Source organism: Mustela erminea, chromosome 9, assembly GCF_009829155.1.
Source record: "Mustela erminea isolate mMusErm1 chromosome 9, mMusErm1.Pri, whole genome shotgun sequence".
Lineage (NCBI taxonomy): Eukaryota > Metazoa > Chordata > Mammalia > Carnivora > Mustelidae > Mustela > Mustela erminea.
The window spans coordinates 96,619,296-96,644,132 of record NC_045622.1 but is presented as its reverse complement, the minus strand read 5'-3'; the positions used below and the strand labels follow the sequence as shown (position 1 = coordinate 96,644,132).

Below are 24,837 nucleotides of genomic sequence, written 5' to 3'. Positions count from 1 at the left end.
CAGGCTCCCCGCTGAGCAGAGAGCCCGATGCGGGACTCAATCCCAGGACTCTGGGATCATGACCTGAGCCGAAGGCAGCGGCTTAACCCACTGAGCCACCCAGGCGCCCTGCCGGGGCCATTCTTAACTGGAAACATTAGCAGCCTCTTTTCAGTTGGGCAGCTGGGGAAGGGGGCAGCGGTCAGAGGGCAGGAGACCCACCATGTGCGTGTGGCAGGCTCCGTGGGAGCAGGGCAGCGCTTTGGTGGACACTGGTCAGGAGGGATCGGCGGGCTGGTTGGGGGAAGCAGACCATGGCGGGGGTATCTTTCTCCTTCTGAGGGACATGTGGCTGGGTCCCAGCAGCGCTTGTGCAGGGGACGAGGGATTTTCTCAACTGCGGGCTGTGTGACTGGCTGCCCAAACATCCCCCTGGATCTCAGCTCTCAGGGACAGCAACACCGCTCCCTCTTCCGCTCAGCCTGAGACCTTAAGTCCTGCGGGCTTCCTGGAAGCGGCCTCCCTTGCCTCCACAGCAATCAGTCACCAGGTCCACAGCCCCCTCCAAAGCCCACCTCTACGTCTTTCTTGTGCTCCACTGGATGACCTCCTGCCTGGCTTCCTGCCGCGACTCTTGCCTCCTTGTAGTTGACTAGCCACACTGTGGTCACAAAAACTTTTTCTTTAAATGCGGTTTTGAGGGGTGCCTGGGTGGCTCAGTGGGTTAAGCCTCTGCCTTTGGCTCGGGTCATGATCTCAGCTCTCTGGATGGAGCCCCGCATCAGGCTCTCTGCTCAGCGGAGAGCCTGCTTCCCCTTCTCTCTCTGCCCGCCTCTCTGCCTACTTGTGATCTCTCTCTGTGTCGAATAAATAAATAAAATCTTTTTTAAAAAGTGCGATTTTGACCACTTCACAACTCTGTTTAAAGTCCTTCATGGGCTTCCCATTGACCTTAGAACAGGATCCGGCATTCTTAATCTGGCTCATGAGCCCACAAGATCTACTCCTTGGCTCCCCTCATCCCTCTAGGTGTCCTGGAGGCCACAGGCAGCCTCTCCCACTGGATTCTGGTCATACTGACCCGTGACAGCCTTCCCAGTGCTCCTTCCTTCCTCCATACCTTCCGAGCAGCCAGGGCCCCTGCCCTGCTGCTACCTGAAGCCCACTCCTTCTTCGCATCGGAGCCTGCAGGCTTCCCCACTCCACACGCAGAGGTAGGCCCCCCCTGCTACCAGCCTCCGCAGTTCCCCGGGACCTCCTCGTCCTGTTCATGTCTCTCTTCGCCCCGGGACTCTGAGTTCCACCTGCTCACACCTGTGTCCCTCAGGCGTGGCTTGACTCCAGGGTCTGGCACGTGCAGGGCCCATAGTAGGCGCCTGGCAAATATTTGTCGAATGAAGGAAAACATGAATACATGCGTGGGGAGGGCCACGGTTCTCTTTTCCTTTCCCCTGGCCAGCTGACATCTGGATTCGCCATTCAGTCTGAAGAGTCCACTGAAGAGGAACAAGCTAGGGTCATGGGACAGGGGCGGCGAGTCCCAAACCACTGCGTCAGACAGATGACTGCATGTAGATCCTTCAGCTTAGGAGCAAAGACTCAGGAAGAAGTGTGGGTTGAGACCCGACTCTTCTTTTTTTATAGGGAGGGCAGAAGGAGAGGGACATAGAGAATCCCAAGCAGGCCTCCATGACCCTGAGATCGTAACCTGAGCTGAAGCCAAGAGCCAGACGCCCAGGCGACCTGAGACCTGACTCTTGAAGACCGGCCTCTGAGGAAGATGTGACAGAGACCTGAAGTCCGGCCCTAGATGACCTTCCAGCTGTTCAGCTCTGTGATTACAGCTGCTCTGTGAAGGAGTGAGCGGCCTGTGGCAGTGGCTCCTACTTCCCCAAAGCACAAAGGAGCTTCTTCCAGCTAGGACAGAGTGTGTGGTCCCAAGGGTGGGACAGAACGAGCAGCTTTTCTGTCAGTGCTGGTTCCGTAATTTGCTGTTTGGAGGGCCCGTGGCTGCAGAAACGCCTCAGAGACTTACACAAAGAAGCTTTTAGAAACATTACATGTTGCACTGTCCATCTCCAAATGAATGCTCGGACCCATGAAAACTTCTGGGTCTCTGGCAGTGGAATCTTGGCAAAACTGTGGGAAAAAGCAGGCAGGAGGTGACAGGCCTGTCTTTGTCTTTGGTGACAGGGACTGCCCCAGGTTGTAGGCCTTGCTTCCCACAGGCAGCTTCTTCAGCCTGGGCTCACACTTGTCACTGCTGCCAGAGGGCTCATGAAGGAATCGCCTGGAAACCAGGTCATCCCCATGTGCTGTTTTCCAGTTGATGGCAGTTGGCTCCGCACCCCTCGCCGCCAGAGGCCTCCTGCTAACGTGCCAGCTGCTCTGACACCTGGAGAAGCCTGGCGGCCACTGCTTTGAGGTGGAGTCAACAGGGAACCGTTGCCAACAAGAGTGTGTACGGACTGTGGAAGGTTCCTTGCAGGCCGTGCCACATGTCTGGAGAGGGGGCTGTGGGAGAGATGTCAAGGCAGTGCCGTTCAGGTGCGCTCTGAGTGGAACCATGTGGAGGGTGGAGTCTGGGGCAGGCAACCTTCTGGAATGAAGAAGGGACACTTGGCAGGGTCAGGGCTAACCCCGAGAGGGCTGGCCCTTCTCTCCCTCCCTTGCCTACTTCCAACAGCTGGGACGGGCTGTTAAGTGGGACCGGGGTTAAGTGGGCACCGAGGAAGCGACAGCTTTCAGTCCGAACCTACTGACTTGCCAACTTTCTGTTCACCCCAAGGGTCAGTGTCCCCGGACTCATGGTGTGAGCTGCCCCGGCCTGCCTGGAGATCTGCGTTGCCAGCAGCCGGGGGAAGGGAGGCCAGCTCCACTGCTCCCAGGCCCCATTATCGTGTTTTTCTGAGCATCTGTGTCCTCGTCTGAAGAGAGGAGCTGATCACAGCTCCCACTTCATAGGATCCTGGTGAAAAGTCCATATGAGGCTGCACTGTGTTTTGTGTGTAATGAACACTCAAAATAAGCGTGAGTTGCTATCAATAAGTGTATTCCAGTTGGCTGAAGGTGCTGGAAGAGCTCAAAATAGCAAATAAAAATAGAGCTTGGAGGAAGCGAGTGCTACCAGTGCCCAGCCACACGGAGGCTGTCGGGCGGAAGCCAGCTATCTAGTTTCGAGCCCACTTTGGGGGGAAGCCGGTCCTCAGCCAGAAAGAAGAGCCACCATCCATGAAGGCACGTCTTTTGGAGGTCAGACGCCCGGGGTCTGTCATGGGTGAAGCGGGTCCCCCAGCGTGCTGGGACTCACGGTGCATCGGCGGGCTGTGCCTTCAGATCCCCGAGTGAGGATGAAACCATGTGCGGGCCACCTCCTGCGGCTGGGGGGAAGAAGCTGCTGCTGAGGCTTCCAGGGACACTTCCTTTGGGTCATCTCTATTCTGGTCCGTGGGGGGTGCACCCTCATACTGCATGAGTTGCCAGGGTCGTCTGGGTCCCTGCTTTCCCCTGGCTTTAGCCTGCACCTCTAGGGTATCCCGAACCCCACCTGCCTGGCAGTGCCTAAGCAGCTTGATCCAGAGAGCGCGGACAATCGAACAACAATGGTTAATATTCATTAGGGCCTTACTGTGTCCGTTAGCGACACCCTTAACAGTAAGGAACATACAGCTGTCATTTCTTCTCATATCAATCCTAGGAGGTGAGCTCAAGAAGTATCCTCACTGAGAACACACAGGTTCAGAAAGATTCAGAAACTTGGCCAAGGTCACAGGTCAAAATGCAAGAGCTGAAAATTCCAACACAGGTCTCTGACCCTAATCGCAGCTGCACCCGGAAAGAACACGGAGGCTCTGTGCTGTCTAGTGGCAGTCACACCTTCCACTGGGGGCGCTGTCCCTTCTGCCACTCCCGGAGGGGTTTGTTCGCAGTGTAGAGCACTTGCCTGCTATTGGGCGGGGAAACTGAGGCCCCGTGCTGTTTCTCCCTGGCAGAGCTTGAAGGCCCAGGCTCGGCCATTTCAACCCCATTATCCCCGCCCCTCCCAAGGAGCCCGGCTGCTGGGGGCCAACTGTTTCACGCTCTTAGGATGAATGCCAAATCCAATGCATGGCCTCGTAGGACCCTCATTTCCTCTTCTGGTCCCCAGACTCCTCAAACTCCAGAACCACTGGCTTCTTGAAGCTCCTCTAGGTCATCACTGGTGATAGCCTGGCATCTCTTCCAGGCGCTTATTTCCCTCCCACTGCTCTTCCTGCCTCCATCACTCCCGGCCTCATCCTACCCATCCCTTTTGTTTTACTTTATTTATTTTAAGATTGTATTTATTTGACAGAGAGAGAGAGAGAGCACAAGCAGGGGGAGTGGGAGAAGGAGAAGCAGACTTTCCGCTGAGCGGGCAGCCTGATGTAGGGCTCCCTCCCAGGCCCCTGGGATCGTGACCTGAGCCAATGGCAGATGCTAAACCGACTGAACCACCCAGGCACCCACCACAACAACAAAAAAAAGTTGTGAACTTTCTTAGATTTGCTTAAGTTGCCTCAATGTGCTGGGACCAATTTGTACCCCACCAGCACTTTCTGAGAGTTCGCCAACCTCCCCAATGCCTGTGCTACCAGACTTTGGAATTTAAAACTTTGGTCATTTGATGTGAGGTGGCATTTTGATTTAGTTGGCATTTCCCTAATTCCTAGTGAGTTTGGGCATGAAAATGTGTGCATATGCTTAGGAGTTGTGAGGGTTTTCTGCGCCTGCTCAGATAGGCCTTGGATAATGGTTTGGATAATTTTTCAACCTCTTTGTCTTTTCCTTATTGATTTTTAGGAGTTCTTCATAAAAACTTTTTTAGACTAACAATTCTGCATACCAGTCTATTGTTAATTATACACCAAAATATCCTTTTTTAGTCTCTGGCTTATCTTTCAACTTTGTTTACGCTTTCATTGAGCAGAAAATTTTAAATCATTTTTTTTTTTAAGATTCATTTACTTATTTCAGAGAGAGAGAGGGCAGGGGGGAGGACAGAGGGAGAGAAAATCTAAGCAGACTCCCCACTGAGCACAGATTCCCACGTGGGGTTCAGTCTCAAGAGCCATGAGACCACGATCTGAGCCCAAACCAAGAGTAGGACGCTTAATTGACTGAGCCACCCAGGTGCACCTTAACTTTCTGGATCTTAAGAATTCTTTTACCTGCTAGCCATACATATATTTTCCTCTCTTTTGTAAGTTTTGTAAGTATAGTTTTTCCCTCCACACATAGGTCTGTCATTTATGTGAAAGTGGCTTCTGAATATGATATGAAATAGGAAGCTAACTTTATTTTTTTCTATATGAGTAACCAATTGCCCCATCAATGCTTATTGAATTATCTTTTCCTCTACTCCTCTGCAATAATACCTTTTTATATTATCAAGTTTTTATAAATGTGTGGGTTTGCTCTGGTCTGCTATGATGCCTTTGTCTGTCCTTACTCTAGGACCATACTATCTTAGCTACGATGGCCTCATAACTAAGTCTTGATAGCTGTTAGGATGTGTTTGTCTCTTACTAATCCATTAGGCCACAAATTCAACATCTCTTCCTCCCGGAAAAGCCTTTCATGATTCCCCAGGTTAGGTCTCGTCTCCTCTGTGTATGTTCCTACAGCACTTGGCACTTCATTTACTTAAGGTCTGTGGCTCTGTCAGCTTGTAAGATCCTTGAGGCGTAGAATGACATCTAATTTGCCTGCCGTTAGCCTCTCCACAAGCATAATGACCAGCACATAAGAGACACTTGATAAATATTTGGTGAATGAAACAATGGAGACGGAAAAGATGGCCTGTTTTGGCAAAAGACCTTTTGGGGGCAAGCTGGGGAAGACATCTAGGCAGAAAGATATCGCCAGGCAAAGGCATAAAGAAAGACACCAAGAAAGCATAAAGTGGTCTTCTCCATGCATAGCGTTAAGTCTGGAAGATAGCAGATGCTCAGGAAACATTTGAACAATGAATTTGGCTATCACTCCCTATTCATTCATTATAATTTTTAAAAATAGGTGATATTTTTTGACAGCCATGTGACAGGCATTTTACATGCATTATTTCATTAAGTCCTAAAAACTATTTTATGGGGCAGGTGTTATCATTGTTTCCATTTTACAGATGAAGAAACTGAGGCTTAGAGAAATTGCTCTGTGTCATAGGCCAGGAAGTGAAGGAACTGGGATTTGGGTTCAGAGCTGTCTGGCTCCAGCACCCGAGTCCCTCACAGTTAGGTATCCAGCTTCTGTGACACAGCGGCCAGCTGAAAATGACCCTCTTAAACGGGGGTGAGTTGATTCTTTAGGAGCTTGTGTGTATTTAGCACATAACCATGATAAAAGAGGTTCCCGGTTAAACATGTATTACTCACCAGGGAATCTGGCCTTCAGTAAGAAGTGAGTTAAATCGTGCTTTATTTATTTTTTATTTTTTTATTTTTTTTAAACACCTACCTTTTTTTTAAAAAAATATTTTTATTTATTCATTTGACAGACAGAGAGCACAAGTAGGCAGAGAGGCAGGCGGAGAGAGAGAAGGAAGCAGGCTCCCCACTGAGCAGAGAGCCCGATGCGGGGCTCAATCCCAGGACCCTGGGATCATGACCTGAGCCAAAGGCAGACTTTAACCCACTGAGCCACCCAGGAGCCCCTAAATCGTGTTTTAGATGATAAGAGAGAGAAGGAACTGTAATTCCTTTGGGTGCAATCAATTCTAAAATGCCAGGATGAGGGGCACCTGGGTAGCTCCGTCGGTTAAGCTGCTGCCTTTGGTTCAGATCATGATCCCAGGGTCTTGGGATCGAGTCCCGCATCGGGCTCCTTGCTCAATGAAGAGCCTGCTTCTCCCTCTCCCTCTGCCTGCCGCTTCCCCTCTCTTAATCTGTCAAATAAATAAATAAAATCTTAAAAAAAAAAAATAAAATGCCAGGATGAGACTGGCCCGTGATGCCCTGAGTCAGTACTCTTCCCAGTGTCGTCCCAGACGGTCGGCATCACCTGGGAAACTTCTGGATTATGAATTTTAGAGCCCCACCTCAGATCCGCCAAACTCCGGGGATGGAGTGCGCCATCTGGGGTTTCATAAGCCCTGCAGGGGACCCCGTGTCACTTGCACCTTGAATGGGTTCCAGGGGTGATGGTCCCCTTGGCACAGGAGGGAGGAGGCTAGAGTCTGCACACTAATCACCGGCAGTTCTCTCTTTACAGACTTTCTGTCATATGCATATTATTTTCTGACTGTTCTGAAATGAAAAAAGGCCAGAAAAATTGCCTTAGGGAGCTGAGGAAATTCTTGTTTATTTTATAAAAATCCGGTAATAATAATGCCAACATTATTTTAACAGCAAGAAACTATTATATATTGAGTGTCTATAATGTGCTAAGCAATATATATATATTTTTTTTAAATTTTTTTTTTAAAGATTTAATTTATTTATTTGACAGAGAGAGATCACAAGTAGGCAGAGAAGCAGGCAGAGAGAGAGAGAAGGAAGCAGGCTCCCAGCTGAGCAGAGAGCCCAATGCGGGGCTAGATCCCAGGACCCTGGGATCATGACCTGAGCCGAAGGCAGCGGCTTAACCCACTGAGCCACCCAGGCGCCCCAATATATATATATATATATATATATGAAACAAAATTCTATATATGTGTATATATATAATTTACATATATATATAATCTTATATAACCATATATAATATAAACACATACATACAATTTTGTTGTTGTTAAAACTTACACCACCCTATGAGTTAGTTACTCTTATTCCCCATTTTACAGATACGGAAACAAGGCTTAGAGAAGTTAAGAGAAATCCTCAAGCTCATCCAGTTAAAAGTGCTCCAGTGGCATGGACCCCCCAGGTCTTTCCAAGGCCATGATGCCTGTGCTCTTACAGGTCAGGGTTAGTACTACTACGTCCAACACTGAAAGTTTACTCTGTGCCAGGCATTCCTTTAAGCACATGACATACTTCTTCAATAATTACAACTATTATTATTTCCATTTGACAAATGAGGAGACAGAGGCTCAAAAAAATTAAATAACTTTCCCAAGGGCACAAGCTGGTAAACTGTGAAACCAGGATTTGAACTCAAGAAGTCTGGCTCCAACTGCATGCTCCTTGCCTTGGGGAAAGCCTCCCAGCGCATGGAAGATGGAGACAGAGGTTAATGCCGCCGCCGCTGCAGGAATGCATGAGGCAGAGGGCATCTGTGGCTAGGCCCATCCTGCATCCCATTTGCTGTCTTTCCTTTCCTGTGCTTCCTGCTCGCACCTGCTGCCCCCTCCACCCGGCCCCAGTGCTTGTGGCCTATAAGTCAGGCACATGTGGAGACACCGTGCCCCCAAACAGGCTCTGGTGCCCAGCTGTTGTGGATGACATTCTCCTCCGCATGCATCATCACAGACTGGAACCTCCTTCTGTGGCCTGTCCCCAGACCTCAGGGCTCCAAATTAAGGGAGCCCAACCATGAGATGGGAGAGTGCAAGGCCTCTTCTAGCAATAGGAATTGCCTTGGAGGCCCAACCACCCCCCACTGTGATTTTGATCAGAATCCTGGCCTTGTGTGTGAGGAAGTTGGGATCGTGACCTTCAGGACAAAATAAGAATAGCTTAAACAATTAGAGAACACTTTCTGGGATACATACAACTTTTTCTATACACACACCAGCTGGAGTGGAGTGGGTAAAAAATGGCATTGGGGAGACGGGGTTGACAAAGAAGTCTGAGACACAGGGAGCCAACAAACTTCGCCCAGGTCTGAATTCACCTCTAATTTCATAGCCAGGATCCTGAGGATGGTCCTAGGCCCTTCTGTTGTTTAACTTTGCATCCCCAGAATCCCCTCACACTGCTACTGACGAGGACTGGCTATAGTGCTTCCTCCTCAGATGGAAAGTCTGAATTTCCTATCTCACATCAGGTGTCTTGGTGAGGAGGGGATGAGCTTTACTTCTGGCCACAGCCAGGGCAACACTACTCCAGAGGCCGGTTAGTATGAGTAATTGTAAGAATCTGTGAATTGGAGATGGCTGTGTCACTTCTACTGTAAACTCGAGGGCTTACACGAATCAAATTGTTGGGAAGGGAATGGGAGTGGGCAGGGCAAGTGCAATGCTATGGCCACTGGGGGATGAAAATTGTTCGGAAGGTCACCCTCATTAACTTGCCACCCACCTTTCAGAAAAGGAAGACAGAAGCCAAGGGGAGATGTCACAGAGTTGTGGCAGGCAGTGATGGAGCCCAAGTGGTCTTCTTCTAAGCCTAATGCTAAGCTCCTTGAGGAGCAGGAACTGTATCTGCTGTACCCCCAGTGTGCGTGAGAGTTCCTAGCATGAAATCGGCCCTTAAGATACATTGGACGTTCAAAACTACAATGAGATACCACCTCACACCGGTCAGAATGGCTAAAATTAACAAGTCAGGAAATGACAGATGCTGGCGAGGATGCGGAGAAAGGGGAACCCTCCTACACTGTTGATGGGAATGCAAGCTGGTGCAACCACTCTGGAAAACAACATGGAGGTTCCTCAAAATGTTGAAAATAGAACTACCCTATGACCCAGCAATTGCACTACTGAGTATTTACCCTAAAGATACAAACGTAATGATCCGAAGGGGCACGTGCACCCGAATGTTTATAGCAGCAATGTCTACAATAGCCAAACCATGGAAAGAACCTAGATGTCCATCAACAGATGAATGGATAAAGAAGATGTGGTATATATACACAATGGAATACTATGCAGCCATCAAAAGAAATGAAATCTTGCCATTTGTAATGACGTGGATGGAACTAGAGGGTATCATGCTTAGCGAAATAAGTCAGTCAGAGAAAGACAACTATCATATGATCTCCCTGATATAAGGAAGTGGAGATGCAACATGGGGGGATAAGGGGGTAGGAGAAGAATAAATGAAACAAGATGGGATTGGGAGGGAGACAAACCAAAAGTGACTCTTAATCTCACAAAACAAACTGAGGGTTGCTGGGGGGAGCGGGGTTGGGAGAAGGGGGTTGGGTTGTGGACATTGGGGAGGGTATGTGCTATGGTGAGTGCTGTGAAGTGTGTAAACCTGGCGATTCACAGACCTGTACCCCTGGGGATAAAAATATATTATATGTTTATAAAAAAAACTAAGGAAATCTGGGGAAAAAAAAAAAAAGAAACATTGGATGAAATGAACTACTGGCCCCTGCTACAACAGGGACGAACCCCGAAAACATGATGCCAACTGAAAGAAACTAGTTGCAAAGGACCGCATATTGGATGAATTTATTTTAAAGATCTAGAACAGGCACATTTATAGAGACAGGAAGCAGATTAGTGGTTGCCCAGGGCTAGGGACGAGGGAGGGACTGAGGAGTGATGGCTAAGGGGTGCAGGATCTCTTCTGGGGATGATTAAAATGTTCTAAAATTGACTGTGGTGATGAATCCAAATATCCTCTGTGAACATACTAAGAGCCATCGAATTTTGTACTCTGGGTGAATGACATGGTATGTGAATTGTATCCCCAGAAACTGTGAAAAAGTTGTGATGAATTGGGCGCCTGGATGGCTCAGTGGGTTAAGGCTCTGCCTTCAGCTCAGGTCATGATCTCAGGTCCTGGGATCGAGCCCCGCATCGGGCTCTCTGCTCAGCGGGGAGCCTGCTTCCTCCTCTCTCTCTGCCTGTCTCTCTGCCTACTTGTGATCTCTATCTGTCAAATAAATAAATACAATCTTTAAAAAAAATTGGAATGACTATATAAATGAATGGACAAATGAATATAGGATACAGTTGCTGACTTTTGTTCTTAGAGTTACTTAGAACTATGGACTATTAGAACCATGTAAATTCCTGATAAGGGAGATCGCTCCTATGTGCATTCAGTCGGGAGACACGTATGGAATGTGTAGCGTGTATCTGGGTACTAGGTGCTCTGCTGAGCAACAGGGGTCCCGCAGCAGCCAAGACTGGCAGAGACCCCGCCCCATGGAGTGCACACAAATGTACTCTTTCTTTTCTCCTTTTCTCTAGGAATTTTTTAGTTAGAGATCATGGTTGATTTTTATCATTCAGTGATGTGGATGGAAATCATAGTACAATCTTTAAGAGTACTGAGTTTCCCCCCCCAAAATTTTAGGGCTGAATCTTCCTTAAAATGATCTGACCCCCAAGGGGAGCTATCATTGGAAATCTGAAGGTAACTCTACTTGGCTGTTTTTACTTACTTATTTATTTTTAAAATACTTTATTTATTTATTTGACAGAGAGAGAGAGAGATCACAAGCACATAAGCCGGGGGGAGGAGCAGGGACGGGGAGAAGCAGACCCCCCGCTGAACAAGGAGCCTGATGTGGGACTCCATCCCAGGACCCTGGGATCATGACCTGGCTGCCTTTAAATTGCAAAAGATAATCTCCCACATTTTATTTTCAACTAATCTAAATCTCCTTTGGCTGGCAGGCAAGTTAAAATGATAAAAGCTGAACTGCAGATTTGGCCAGTGGCCGACTGGCCCCGGAAGAATAAGTATCCACGGAACAATGAGAAGAAGATTTGGGGGCGCAGGATCACAAAACACGTTTTGCACATGACCAGCAAAATCAGCCCATGAGCCGTGAACTGCAGAACAGACTGTCCCAGTGTGAGGCTGGGGCCCGATGCTGGTGGCAGAGGACTAGCTGGTGGAGTAGCTGGTTGGCTCATTTTAGAAGGACTAGGAGGGTTCTTGGGGTAGTGCAGCCAATGCAGTTGTGGTTTCGCTGGGTTGAACCACCACACAGAAATGATTTCAGCATATGAGCAGGTAAGAGCATGAGGAGGTTAAGAGCAAAGTCTCTGGAAGCAGGCAGCCTTGGGTTCAAGTGATGCCTCGCTACTTCCAAGCTTTCAGTAAATTCAGGCCACCTCTTTAAGCCTCTGCTTCCTATTTTTTTTTTTTTAATTGAGTTACATCAGTTTCCTCTTCAGTATAAAAGGAAGGTAACAGTTCTTGTAAGGATCGAGTGAGATAACTAAAATAAATGAATTTAAATGAGACAATGAAGGTAAATGCATATGTTATGATTTAGGTAAGATGGGCATTTCAAAAACTATTATTAAGGCTTTACTTTTTTAGAGCAGTTTTCGGTTCATGGCAACGTGGAGGGGAAGGTGCAGAGATTTCCCGTAGGCTCCCCACTCCCACCACGCACAGCCTCCTCCGCTCAACATCCCGCACTGTGCACAAGTGCGACGTTCCACAACTGATGAGGCTACACAGACACGTTATCACCTGAAGTCTGTACTTTACGTTACCTTCGCTCCTGCTGTTGTATGTTCTATAGCTTTGGACAAACGCATAATAAGGGCGGGTATCCATCACATCTAGTACAATATCGAGTGTTTTCCTAAACGTCCTCTTTTCCAGCAATTTTCGACAACACAATTTTTGAAATCCTTCCATTTGTCACCTTAGCTCAAATTCCGTGTTAAGGAAAAGTTAACGACGGCATAGTCCAAAGACTTCACTTGGTTAAAAAAATGAGTGACTGTGAAGCCAAATGCAGAAATTAGGGGTTCTAAACTATTTCTGCCAAGTCTTCTTGGTTCTGGACAAATCTTAAAAATCTTTTAGCAGAAATAATACAATTCACCTTTCCCTCACATGGGCTTTACCACCTTTGTGCCTTTCCAGTCTCCAACCTTAATCCTCTCCACTGGTCGCTGCCAACTCTTGCCCCTTCTCTTCTCAGAATATCCTCTAGAGGTTTCTCATTCTCTCTCTCTCTCTCTCTCAATCTGTGTGTGTGTGTGTGTGTGTGTGTGTGTGTGTGTCTGTGTTTGCCTCTTCATCTCGCCACCCCTCAACTCTATCTGCAGACCCGAAGTCTCCCCACAGAAACCACAAAGGATCATTTGGTTTCCCTTTGGCAACGGCAGAAAGGGAGTATTACATTTTGGGGCAAATCCCAAATAGACCCCCGACAAATGCCAGTTTCTCCCTAATGGTTTTTTAGTCTACCTAATGGTTTGTTTGTTTGTATACATTTCAGGTTTCTCTACGAAGCCCTGGCGCACAGAGGGCTGAGCTGGCTTCTAGAGCCCAGGGACGTACCTGGCCGCTTTCTGAGTGAGCTCCAGTGGGAAATCCGGGCACAGCAGTTGCAGCAAGCAGTGATACTCTCTCATGGTCAGCAAATCTGAAGTTGAAATGGAGAGGAACACGTTAGGTGTCTGTGTGGGAAGGCATTGGTCCCTGGCCCATTCCTGGTTTCAGACCTCGTTGCGGTAGAGCTCCTCTTACAAAGGTGGGTCAATGTTAGGGGTGCACTAGCCACCAACCTCCAGCAGTGAGATTTTTAAGTTCACTGTTTCTACGAAGGTCTTCCTGGGTGGAAAGTACCCAGCTACAACACTTTGGCTAGAGGAGCTTCACTGGTTTGAAAAATGGTTGGGCGAGAAGGGAACAAGAGGAGTACCTTGATCAGCCTTCTTTTTTTTTTTTTTTTTTAAAGATTTTATTTATTTATTTGACAGAGAGAGATCACAGGTAGACGAAGAGGCAGGCAGAGAGAGAGAGAGATAGAGGGAAGCAGGCTCCCTGCCGAGCAGAGAGCCCGATGCGGGACTCGATCCCAGGACCCTGAGATCATGACCTGAGCCGAAGGCAGCGGCTTAACCCACTGAGCCACCCAGGCGCCCTTGATCAGCCTTCTTAGTTTGGTTTTCCTTGTGTATGAAAACCCACAAGAATGAGCCGTTTCAAAGCTGGCTAAATCTGCTGAAAGAATCTGGCATGGTAACGTTCACCACAACATGCCCAAAGACCATCCACAGAATATCTGGAAGCACTAGTAAGGCAAACTCAGTCTTGGAATATATGGAGAAGAATACATCATAGCAACCCACAGGCCTTATTACTCTGTCATCCAGGATTGCACACAATCTGGTCATCCTGTTATAAGAAGCCAAGACAAATGCTCAAGATACACGATCAAGGCAACCAAACAGTTCCTGATATACAGAAGCAGTGCTCTGGGGGAGATGAGCCAGGATGAGGCTCTGTTAGCCCATCAGAAAACCCAGAGAGGTAAATCTCGGGATCCCAAGAGAGAGGACATACACCGATGTGTAAAGATTGTTTTGCTACTGCATGGATCAAAGCCAAAGATTTTAGATCAGTCAGGTGGCGGCAATCCACAAGTACTCTGTACACCAAAGCATTTCACATACAGGAGGACAAGCTAATGGTAAAGCAGGAGCAAGCAACCTGGAAGGCATCCTAACTGGGAGAATGAGCGAGAAAAGGGAATCCAGAGGCCATGGCCACATTTAGGGAATGAAGATGATGATCATAGGCACTTGGTTTCTTTGGACCTAAGTTAGCCCAAGCCACAGGAATCCAGATCTCCTGCCCTGCTAGTTTGGTTGATGCTTTTCCAAGATAAAAACCCCAAGTCTCCAGGGAGAGGCCTGGGCTCCTACTACTTTTTCATCAAAGCTCAATTCAAGGTGGGGGCAGAGAGTTAGACTAACCACACCACCAGAGTCAGGGACACCAAAGCAACAGACTCAGCGTCAATGTAGGTCAAAGGATCAAGATGGCTTTTGTGGCCTTCGTCTTGGCCACAATGGGGTGTGCACTTTCCTCTCCTAACTTGTCTGACCTCGGGCACAGCCTGGTTGGAGGTTTTGTTTTCCAAGGGATGGAGGAAGAGCCCCTCGTGGTCTCAGAGATTTGAGGTAAGGGGCAGGAAAGGTGAAGGCAGGGGAGAAAAGCTATTGAGTCTAATGGGTTCCCACATTATTCTCACTCCAGAACTCCCTGTATAAAGAGGAGGGATTTCTGGCAGGAAGTAAATCCAGGAATACCTTGGAGACACTGTGGGTTTGGTTCAGATCCCCTCAATAAAGCAAATATCTCAATAAAGCGAATCAAATGAATTTTTAGTTTTCCAGTGCATGTAAAAGTTACGGTTACACTAAACTGTAATCTATTGAGTGTGCAATAGCATTATGTATAAAAATAGTACATACCTTAACTTAGAAATATTTTATTGCTAAAAAATGCTAATCATCGGGGCGCCTGGGTGGCTCAGTGGGTTAAAGCCTCTGCCTTCAGCTCAGGTCACGATCCCAGGATCCTGAGATCGAGCCCCACATCGCGGGCTCTTTGCTCAGCTGGGCGCCTGCTTCCCCCTCTCTCTCTGCCTGCCTCTCTGCTTACTTGTGATCTCTCTCTCTCTCTGTCAAATAAATAAATACAATCTTTAAAAAAATGCTAATCATCATCTGAGCTTTCAGCAAGTTGTAATCACTGATCACAGATCAGCATAACGTTAATGAAAAGGTTTGAAATATTTTGAAAAATTACCAAAAATAATTTGAAAAATTACCAAAACATGGCCCAGAGACGCGAAGTGAGCAAATGTTGTTGGAAAAATGGCGCTGATCAACTTGCTCAATGCAGGGTTGCCATCAACCTTCAATGTGTAAAAAATGCAATGTCGGCAAAGCACAAAGCTGCCTGCAAAGGAAGGTTCTATCTTTGAATCATCATTGCTTTCCTAGGCTAAGCTTTGGTGGACGTATCTAATATCATTTTTGGGGGTCCAAGTGTTTCACAGAAATCCACATTTGTCCCCCCCAAATTACCTACAAGATATCCTTGGGAAGATATACCAGGTAAAGGAAAATGAGAAGTCCAGAGAACTGTGGAACTCTCATATTCATCAAGAAAAGACAAGGCTGGTCATCAGTTTCACAGTTTCAGCCTCCTGGTTTCCAGACCCTCAGCTTTCTTTAGGATTTTTTTTTTTAAGTTTTTTAATTTATTTGACAGACATCACAAGCAGGCAGAGAGGCAGGCAGAGAGAGGAGGAAGCAGGCTCCCCACCGAGCAGAGAGCCCCATGCAGGGCTCGATCCCAGCATCCTGGGATCATGACCTGAGTTGAAGGCAGAGGCTTTAACCCACTGAGCCACCAAGGCACCCCAAGGATCTTGATGATATAACTCATGTAGTTCAAATGCTTGCTTTCAAGGACAGAAGAAAAACATAAAAATCATTCTGTATTTCTCTAAGGCAACAACACATCTTAGAAATACTAAATACATCAGAATAACAGAACACACCATGTTCACCACTTCTAGAACTTGACTTTCCTAAATGTAAAATGAAGAAGATAGTCAGATAAAGAGATGAATGAAAGTCCAGGCAAGTGGAGAACTTCTGTCACCTTGATTGTGAAAAACAGTTATTGTTTTTTTTTTTAAGATTTTATTTATTCATTTGACAGACAGAGATCACAAGTAGGCAGAGAGACAGGAGGAAGCAGGCTCCCTGCTGCGCAGAGAGCCCAACATGGGGCTCGATCCCAGGACCCTGAGATCATGACCTGAGCCAAAGGCAGACACTTAACTGACTGAACCACCCAGGTGTCCCAAAGACAGCAGTTCTACTTCTATTAATGTAATGGCTGGATAATATCAAGGCCACGTGATTTTGAGGGAGAGACATCTGCTACTTGGAGACACTCCTCAGTTGTGTAGTGGGTAATGGGGGGCATGGTGAGTGGTAAGTCTTGTTCTAAAATCAGAACATTGATGAGCAAATAGAAGTTGTCCCCATCTTGTCCTGCAGGCTAGGGTTCAAATCTCAGCTCTGCAATTTACTGGTTATGCAACCTTGGGCAAATTGCTCAATCTCTCTAAATCTCAGTTTCTCATCTGTAAAATGGGAATGATGATGCTTACCTTTCAGGTTTGAAATCAAGATTAAAAGAGATGATGTCTATAAAGTAGTCAGCAGATTGTTTAGAACATAGTAGCATGAAACAATGGGGGATATTTTAGTTTTGTTTTTAAATCCCGGGGGCAAAGATAGGAGAAAAGAAGAGGAAGGTGCTCCTTTCTGAGTTTAAATGCTTAAACACCCAGGAGTGGTTTGCCTTGAGAATTCTGTTAGGTTGCTTGAGCCAAATCTGTTTTTATCTATTTTTTTTTTAAAGATTTTTTAACTTATTCATTTGAGAGAGAGAGCGTATGCCCCAGAGGGGAAGGGTCAGAGGGAGAGGGCAGACTCCCCACCGAGCAGGGAGCCCGGTGCAGGGCTCCGTCCCAGGATCCAAGGACCATGACCCAAGCCAAAGGCAGATGCCCAACAGAATGAGCCACCAAGGTGCCCCTGAACCAAATCTGTTTTTAAATACTCTTTTGCAGTAGTCATTTGTTTTCCTATCACCATGGGCCTCCTGCGCTCCAGCCTCTGTGTCATAGCAATGAACAAGCCAGCAGTCTCCCCACCTCCTGAGCTTCCACTCAGACCCTAGTTAACCCTAAATGCTCACTTTGGGCCCTCTAAGAGCTCTTCAAGATCTCAAAGCCCTTTTCAGGCAAGGCTTTGTGCCTCAGGAGAAACGGTAATGAGACTGAATAGTCACTGAATTAGCTCACTTAACCTTCACAACAACCTTAGGAAGGAGACTCCATTATTCCCAGTCCCACTTCACAGATAAGGACATGGAGGCTTAGAGCTATGAAATTGCAGTGGCCCTTCAACAATGGGCCAATGAACAATGAGCACTGCCCCTAACAATGAGTTAGGGGCACCAAACCCCTGTGCAGTCAAAAATCCCTGTATAACCTTTGACTCCCCCCAAAACTTAACTACTCATAGCCTGCTGTTGATGAGAAGCCTTACTGATAACATAGTCAATTAACTTATACTTTGTATGTGTATTTTCCTATACTGTATTCTTACAATAAAGTGAGCTGGAGAAAAGAAAATATTTAGAAAATCATAAGGGGAGGGTTGCAGGGGGAAGGGGAGTAGGGAGAGGGTGGTGGGGTTATGGACATTGGGGAGGAAATGTGCTATGGTGAGTGTAAACCTGGCGATTCACAGACCTGTATCCCTGGGGCTAATAATACATTAGATATTTATTAAAATTTTTTTAAAAAATTATATATAAAAAAGAAAATCACAAGGGGAAAACACATTTTCAGTACTGTACTAAAAAAAAAAATCCACGTACAAAGGGACCTGTGCAGTTCAAATTCGTGTTGTTCAAGGGTCAGTTGTCTTCTATCTGGTGAGTGAGAAAAGAAGGGTCCAGAGCCTGGGGGACAGGAAGGGAACATGGCTTCTCAGAGTGAAATCCTAGGCTGGGAGGGAAAGATGGGGGTGTGAGGGCTGGGGGGCCTTAATACCGACGGCCAGCATTTTCTGAGCACTTACCATGGGCAGACACTGTTCTTGCAAGGGTTTTCCCGTGTCGTCTCATTTAATCTTCACTATGGTTATCCCCATTTCACGGACACAAAAACCTCAGGTCATGGATGCTTACGAGGCAGAAGTGGAATTCAAACTCGGGGAATTGGGCTCCAGCGTTTACCCAACCAACATTTTCAGCACCTTGATCTTATCAACCTTAATGTGGGAAGGCTTAAGAGCTTGTTTTTCCCTCCAAACAAACAGCAGGAACTAAATAGCTCCAGGTGAACTGGATCAAGGAGACAATTCAAGAGAATTGGGATTTTTTTTCATGTAAGAAGTTTAGTCTGAAAGGTTCTAATTACTGTCAACAGGAAAGACTGTAGCCCCAGCAGCAGAGCCAGTGCTGGGCCAGAGGCCACGGGAGGGTTGGGGATGATTACACCTGCGCTCCGGGCCACGCCCGCCATTTCCCAGCCCCGCCCACCTGCCAGCCGCTCCTCCTCCTGGCAGGTGCAGGAAAGCTAAGCGGTTTGTACCAAGCGGTATGTACGGACAGATGCCTTCTCCAAAGGAACCCTACATCCCCAACCTGGAAAGCTTCAACCAGCAGGTCCTGAAAGCTCAAAGGCAAAGGCATAAGAAGGCTTTGGTATAAGATAAAAATTAGAACACTCTCCACAAACTCGTGCGTTTCTTTCTGTGGGTGGTCAGAGCTGTTAAACATTCTTATTCTCCATCTTGTAATAGTCCCAATGACTGGCTCTGGACCAGAGGTTTCTATGTCCTTGATCCTGTCCTTTCCAGAGACAGTATGGTGTTGCACTGTGGCTCGTAGCATGGACTTCAGATTTATCCCGTGGGTCCAAATCCCACCTTTGCCACTAACTTCAAATTACTTGACCTGTAAGCTCTCTGTGCCTCAGTTTCCCCACCTATCAAATGAGGATAATGATGCACGACCATCATACAGGTTTTTGGTTTTTTTTTAAATAAAGGTTTTATTTTTCAGAGAGAGCGCGCGAGGGCACAAGCAGGGGGAGCAGCAGGCAGAGGGACAAGAAGACTCTCCGCTAAGCAAGAAGCCTGATGCAAGGCTCCATCCCAGGACCCTGGGATCCTGACCTAGGCCAAAGGCAGATGCTTATCAACAGATCCACCCAGGCGTCCCCATTATACACTTGTTGTGAGTTAATTTAAAGTACTTAGAACACTGTCTGGTCCATCAAAAGTGCTGCGAGTATTTGCTAATATTATTTTAGAAATAAAGAAACTAGGGTTTCTTTAACTAAGGTTAATTGCCTCTCAAGTAAACAGAGAGAGTCGGAGGAGGCTGAATGGTGATTCAGACCAAAGCTTGTGTAGCTCCAAAGGTCCTAATAGCTCTACTCCTGCAGGTGGGAGCCAGCTGGTTTGCGGAGAACTCGACTTCTGATGGTAGGACTGTTCATGCCAGGTGACTGACAGACTTCCTGTGGAAGTTAAATATACAGATACCCTCCTGTCGGGCCACATATAATTGCACAGGGCAACTGTATTAGTACAGCGCCCGGACTTTGTAATCAGACTACCTGGCTTCAAAGCCCGACTTCACTACTTAGCCGCCAGTGTGATTTGGACAAGTTACACAACTTCTTGAACTTTGGTTTCCTCTTGTTCGAAATGTGAATAAGCACAGTACCTACCTAATGCGATTGTTGTAAAAAATTTACAATTTATTATTTTTAAACATTTTTTTAAAGTAACCTTTACCCCCAATGTGAGGCTTAAATGCACAATCCCAAATTCAAGAGTCACATGTGCTTCCGGCTGAGCCAGCCGGGTGCCCTGAGGCAATTTAAATATAAAGTGCCTTTCTGAAAAAATTACTGAAGTGCTCAATAAATGGTAGGATTATTTTATAATTATTAACTGATGAAAACGTGGAGTCCTGAATTTAAGGAATCTTTAGACTTAAAGCCCTTAGCACAAGGCCTGGCACATAGTAGTAAATATTCGTTGGAGGAACGAATGAGTAAAAACAGGCATGATATAGTGACCCAGAGGGAAATTCAGAGGGACCAATTTCTGGTTACCATGTGAACACAGAGTTGGGGACTCTCCACGCACAGGAAACACGTCTACAAATTTAGGGGGACATGAGGAGATGCTAGGAGCTCTAAGTGCTGAAAGTGGGGAATGTCTTGTTGGGTAGATACCACAGCTCTCGGTGAACCCACCACATCCTGGCAGGCGGATGACATTCCATGTGCTTGCTGACCCCAAATACCTTCTTACCAAGTGCTCCATCCAGTCAGCCTCCATATTTGATTTCATAGGAATATATCACCAACTGTATCATGAAAATCAGAGGAAGCCTAGAGTTTACTTCCCATTAATTCACTTTACCACTGTTACAACTCTAGCACAAATCCTGTAGTTTTTCAGGATAACCAGGCGTGACGCAGAATATTCTTTTGTTGGTTACCTCCACTGTAATCATAGAGGGTGGTAGGTGAGGTTGTTTTGGCAAAGAAAAGGAGTCTAATCAGAAATGAACTCGCTGGGACGCCTGGGTGGCTCAGTTGGTTGAGCAGCTGCCTTCGGCTCAGGTCATGATCCCAGTGTCCTGGGATGTCCCACATCAGGCTCCTTGCTCAGCAGGGAGCCTGCTTCTCCCTCTGCCTCTGCCTGCCATTCTGTCTGCCTGTGCTCGCTCTCTCCCCCTCTCTCTCTCTGATAAATAAATAAAATCTTAAAAAAATAAAAAAAAAAAAAAAGAAATGAACTGGTGCCCAAGAAACAGGGCTAACTTGTTCGTACCTCTTCCTTTCTTGGAAAAGAAGAATGAAGATCTTCTCTTGTCTTTTCTACATCTGGTCTGCCTTCTTGCTGTGGAAATTCCTGTCTCTGAAGCTCTGTGGGGGCAGCTTAGTCATCCCTACATCCTCCTGGAAGACCACCATGTGTGCCCACACATTTGCTCAGAAGAACTGCGGTCAGAGACTCAGACGCCTCTGCCCTTCCTGGGAAATGGTGCCTTTTCCAGGGTCAGAGTGGTGTCATTAAAGGAGACCAGTGGAGGAGTGCCCGCCAGAAGGAACTAGGGCCATATCTTTGTCCCTTACTCAGAGAAATCCTTTTCCCAAAGCTGAATCAAGTGGGGTCCAAGGGATGGGGGATGGAGTGGGCTTTGGTCTGAATTGATATGTGTGGGTGCCTACATGTTGACGGTGGTGAGCTTGGGCCGGGACAAGAGCTTGAGATAATGAAATGCTACCAAGCCGTGGGGAATCCCAGCGGACTGAACAACCCCTAGTTGGTTGGCTGGATAATCTCGGTGGGAGGCCACAGAGGCCAGAGAACACCACAGCCCAGAGCGGACTCTCCAATTTTCAGTTGCAATTGTTTTTATGTTCTTTTCTGCCGGGCTTATGCTCATTCTAAATGGCACTCACCCTCGGCCAGTCTGCTCTGCCAAGAGATGCTCGGAAGGACATGGGTAGTTAGGGGCATGACCACACCGCCCCTTCCTACCCCCAGGGCCCTGAGGCTTTGGTACCAGTTCGCAGCTGAGTAAATACTTCTCAGTGTTCCTCGGCCAGGCGGGGGAAGGGAGTGAGGGAGAGTGGGAAGGAGAGGAGAGGAAGGAGGCAAGACTGTCTGACAGCTTCACTCTCCATGTAGCGTGTGGCCCCACCAGTCAAAGGAAAATTGCTCACAGCCTAGAGCCATGTTCCTGTCAAGCAAAGCCCCAGAAGAAGAGCAGGCTGTGCTCTTACATTTTGTCTCTTTTGACAGCATTGTTGTTTTATATTATAAATGGAGGGCAGGGATCATTAGTTCATGGAAGGGAAACGATTTTATGAAAGGAATGAGAAGCCCTGGCTTCCATCGACACCTGTGGAGTAGAGGAGTTGGGCCATTCTGAACACTATCCTTTGCCAACCCATTACTCTCCAGAGCATGTTTAATGCATTTAATCAGGGGCAGAGAGCCAGATTCCTTCTTTCTTTATTATGACTAAGCCCAACATCAAGGGACTCTTTCTGTTTGACCAGTATGTGCATTCTAGGCAAAGTATTAAATCAAACATAGTAACAATTACATGGTAATTTTTAGAAAAACAAAACAGACTCCCCAGGAATTGTTTATATTATCAAAGATTTAAAGAAATGTGAGCATTTCTAGTCAGGGTCTGAAAATTCTTCCACGGGGACTGTGTATGGCACAGCCTGGCCATCTGCTCTGGTTGTGAGGCTAAACAAGGGCCGTCCTTAGCTCCCACTGTGGAACTGAACCACAGGTCTGATCTGATCTGATAAGGATCCCCCATACCACGTTAGACCCTCTCTTCTGCTCATCATGGTGGAGCTGTTGGGAGTTTGAGAACCAAGGCAAGGCTTGGCTCTGGGGAAGATGCCGTCTTGGGCAGCTTTGGTGACATGAACCACAGCAGACCACGCATGACCGGGGTGGGCAGCCATATGGCATTGTGGAAGGAGGCATCAGTGCCAGGAGAAATGAAAGTGCCTCTCCAGTAGCAACAGGGCTGGCCACTCTGGCACGAGCACAGTCTCCTGACAATTTATTGAGGAAATGGGAGGCAGCTTTGGACACCAAAATGCACAGCCGGATCTTGGCACCGTAAGCTGTCGGAGGGCCCAGCAGCTCAAGCCTCGTATCTGCACCCATTCACATCTTGGTTAGAGACCAGCAAGCCCAGCTCTGCCAGGTGTTGCTACTTGACATTTTTGTTGGAAATAGGAAGACAGGAAGTGCCCCATGCCATAGAGACTTCAGAACGAAAGTTGAATTCTTATCTGGGGAGAAGCGAGCACTGTCTCGAAGTCCTGTGACCCAAACCTGTTCTGAACCGAACAGAAATGGTCCAAGAGACACAAGAGGTGGGGCGGAGACGGAACTTCAGTCCTCCTCCTGGTAACTGGGGGTGAGAGGAAACGTCCTGCCCTCTCAATGGTGGTGTGTCTGGAAAACCTCACTCAACCTCTCAGAAAGAGGCAGTATTCTAAATTTCCCTACATGAGTTTTTATGACCAGAATGAGGGTTTTCATGTTGTTTTGAAGGGGGGAAAGGTCTGTTCTCCCACAGACACATGCTATGACATAGAAGAACTCAGCCTGAGCTCTGCAAAGAACTAACCACATTATTCTGGGTACAACTCTTCTGGGCCTCTGTTTTCTCACTTTTAAATAAGAAAGATATGCTATGTGAGGGTTGAAAAAAATTTTTTTAAAACAGATCAACGTTTTCCCAATGGAAATCTTGTCATAAAACTCAATGTATAATGCAGGTAGAAACAAAACCTTTATTAAAAAAAGGATTTTATGTATTTGAGAGAGAGAGAACATGAGCAGGGTGGGGTGGGAGGCAGAGGGAGAAACAGACTTCCCACTGAGTGGGAAGCCCAGTTTGGGGCTCAATCCCACAACCCCGGGATCATGACCTGAGCCGAAGGCAGACGCTTAACCCACTAAATCGCCCAGGCGCCCCAAACAAAGCCTTTCTCACCCAACCCTCGCCTCACCTAGCCTAGAGGTGCAAGGGATAAAGTGGCTGGGAGAGAAGGCCTGGGACACTGCTTTAAAAATCCAGGGCTGTGTGGAGGACGGTTAAAAAAGCTGTGACTCTGACTCTTAAGTGGGACTTACCACTGACCGCTAAGTGCCTGCGCCAGCCGGGATCCAAATCCTGGCTCTCTGGCTAACCAGCCACGTGACACTGAGCAAGCCACTTAGAAATAGGAGTGAATGTTAATACTAACACCAGTGATAACAGTCTGCACAATACTGACACGAATCGTAAGGAGTTTTTGAGAAGATTAAAATAGATGATTTAAAAAAAGAGACCCTGGGGCCCCTGGGTGGCTCAGTCCGTTAAGTGGCTGCCTTTGGCTCAGGTCATGATCCGGGGTCCTGGGATCGAGTCCTGCATCGGGCTCTCTGCTCAGAGAGGAGCCTGCTTCTCCCTCTGCCTGTCACTCTTCCTGCTTGTGCTCGCTCTGTCTCCGGCAAATAAATAAATAAAATCTTAAAAAGAGAGAGAGAGAGAGAGAGGGGTGCCTGGATGGCTCAGTGGGTTAAGCCTCTGCCTTCGGCTCAGGTCATGGTCTCAGGGTCCTGGGATCGAGCCCCGCATCGGGCTCTCTGCTCAGCAGGGAGCCTGCTTCCCCCTTTCTCTCTCTGCTGGCCTCTCTGCCTACTTGTGATCTCTTTCTCTGTGTCAAATAAATAAATAAAATCTTAAAAAAAAAAAAAAAGAGAGAGAGAGAGAGAGAGCGCGAGCCCGGGGATGCCTGCGTGGCTCAGTCCGTTAAGCGGCTGCCTTTGGCTCAGGTCATGATCTCACAGTCCTGAGATTGAGTCCCACATGAGGCTCCTTGCTCTTAAAAAAAAAAAATAAGAGAGGGAGAGAAAGAGCCTGGCAGCTATGCTGGTGGTAAGCATAACATAATATACAGAAATGTCAAATCACTACATTGTACACCTGCAACCAATGTCACATTATGTGTCAACTACATGCAAATAAAAAAAATTAAAAAGAGAGATAGTACATTTAAAGCGCTAGTAGATGGCCCAGGGTAAGTATTCAATAAACAGTGCCTGCTCCTATTATCACTCTCCTGCTTCTGCACACAGGTGGGATGGCA

At 47.2% G+C, this 24,837-nt stretch overlaps 1 protein-coding gene across 1 annotated transcript in view; it reads right to left on the bottom strand.

The window, feature by feature from the left end:
- The window catches only part of C9H11orf49 (chromosome 9 C11orf49 homolog), a 191,603-nt gene that overhangs the window by 13,822 nt on the left and 152,944 nt on the right, over window positions 1–24,837 (bottom strand). Inside the window, 1 exon segment of the mRNA XM_032360166.1 lies at window positions 13,089–13,173. Coding sequence (XP_032216057.1) covers window positions 13,089–13,173 — 85 coding nt within the window.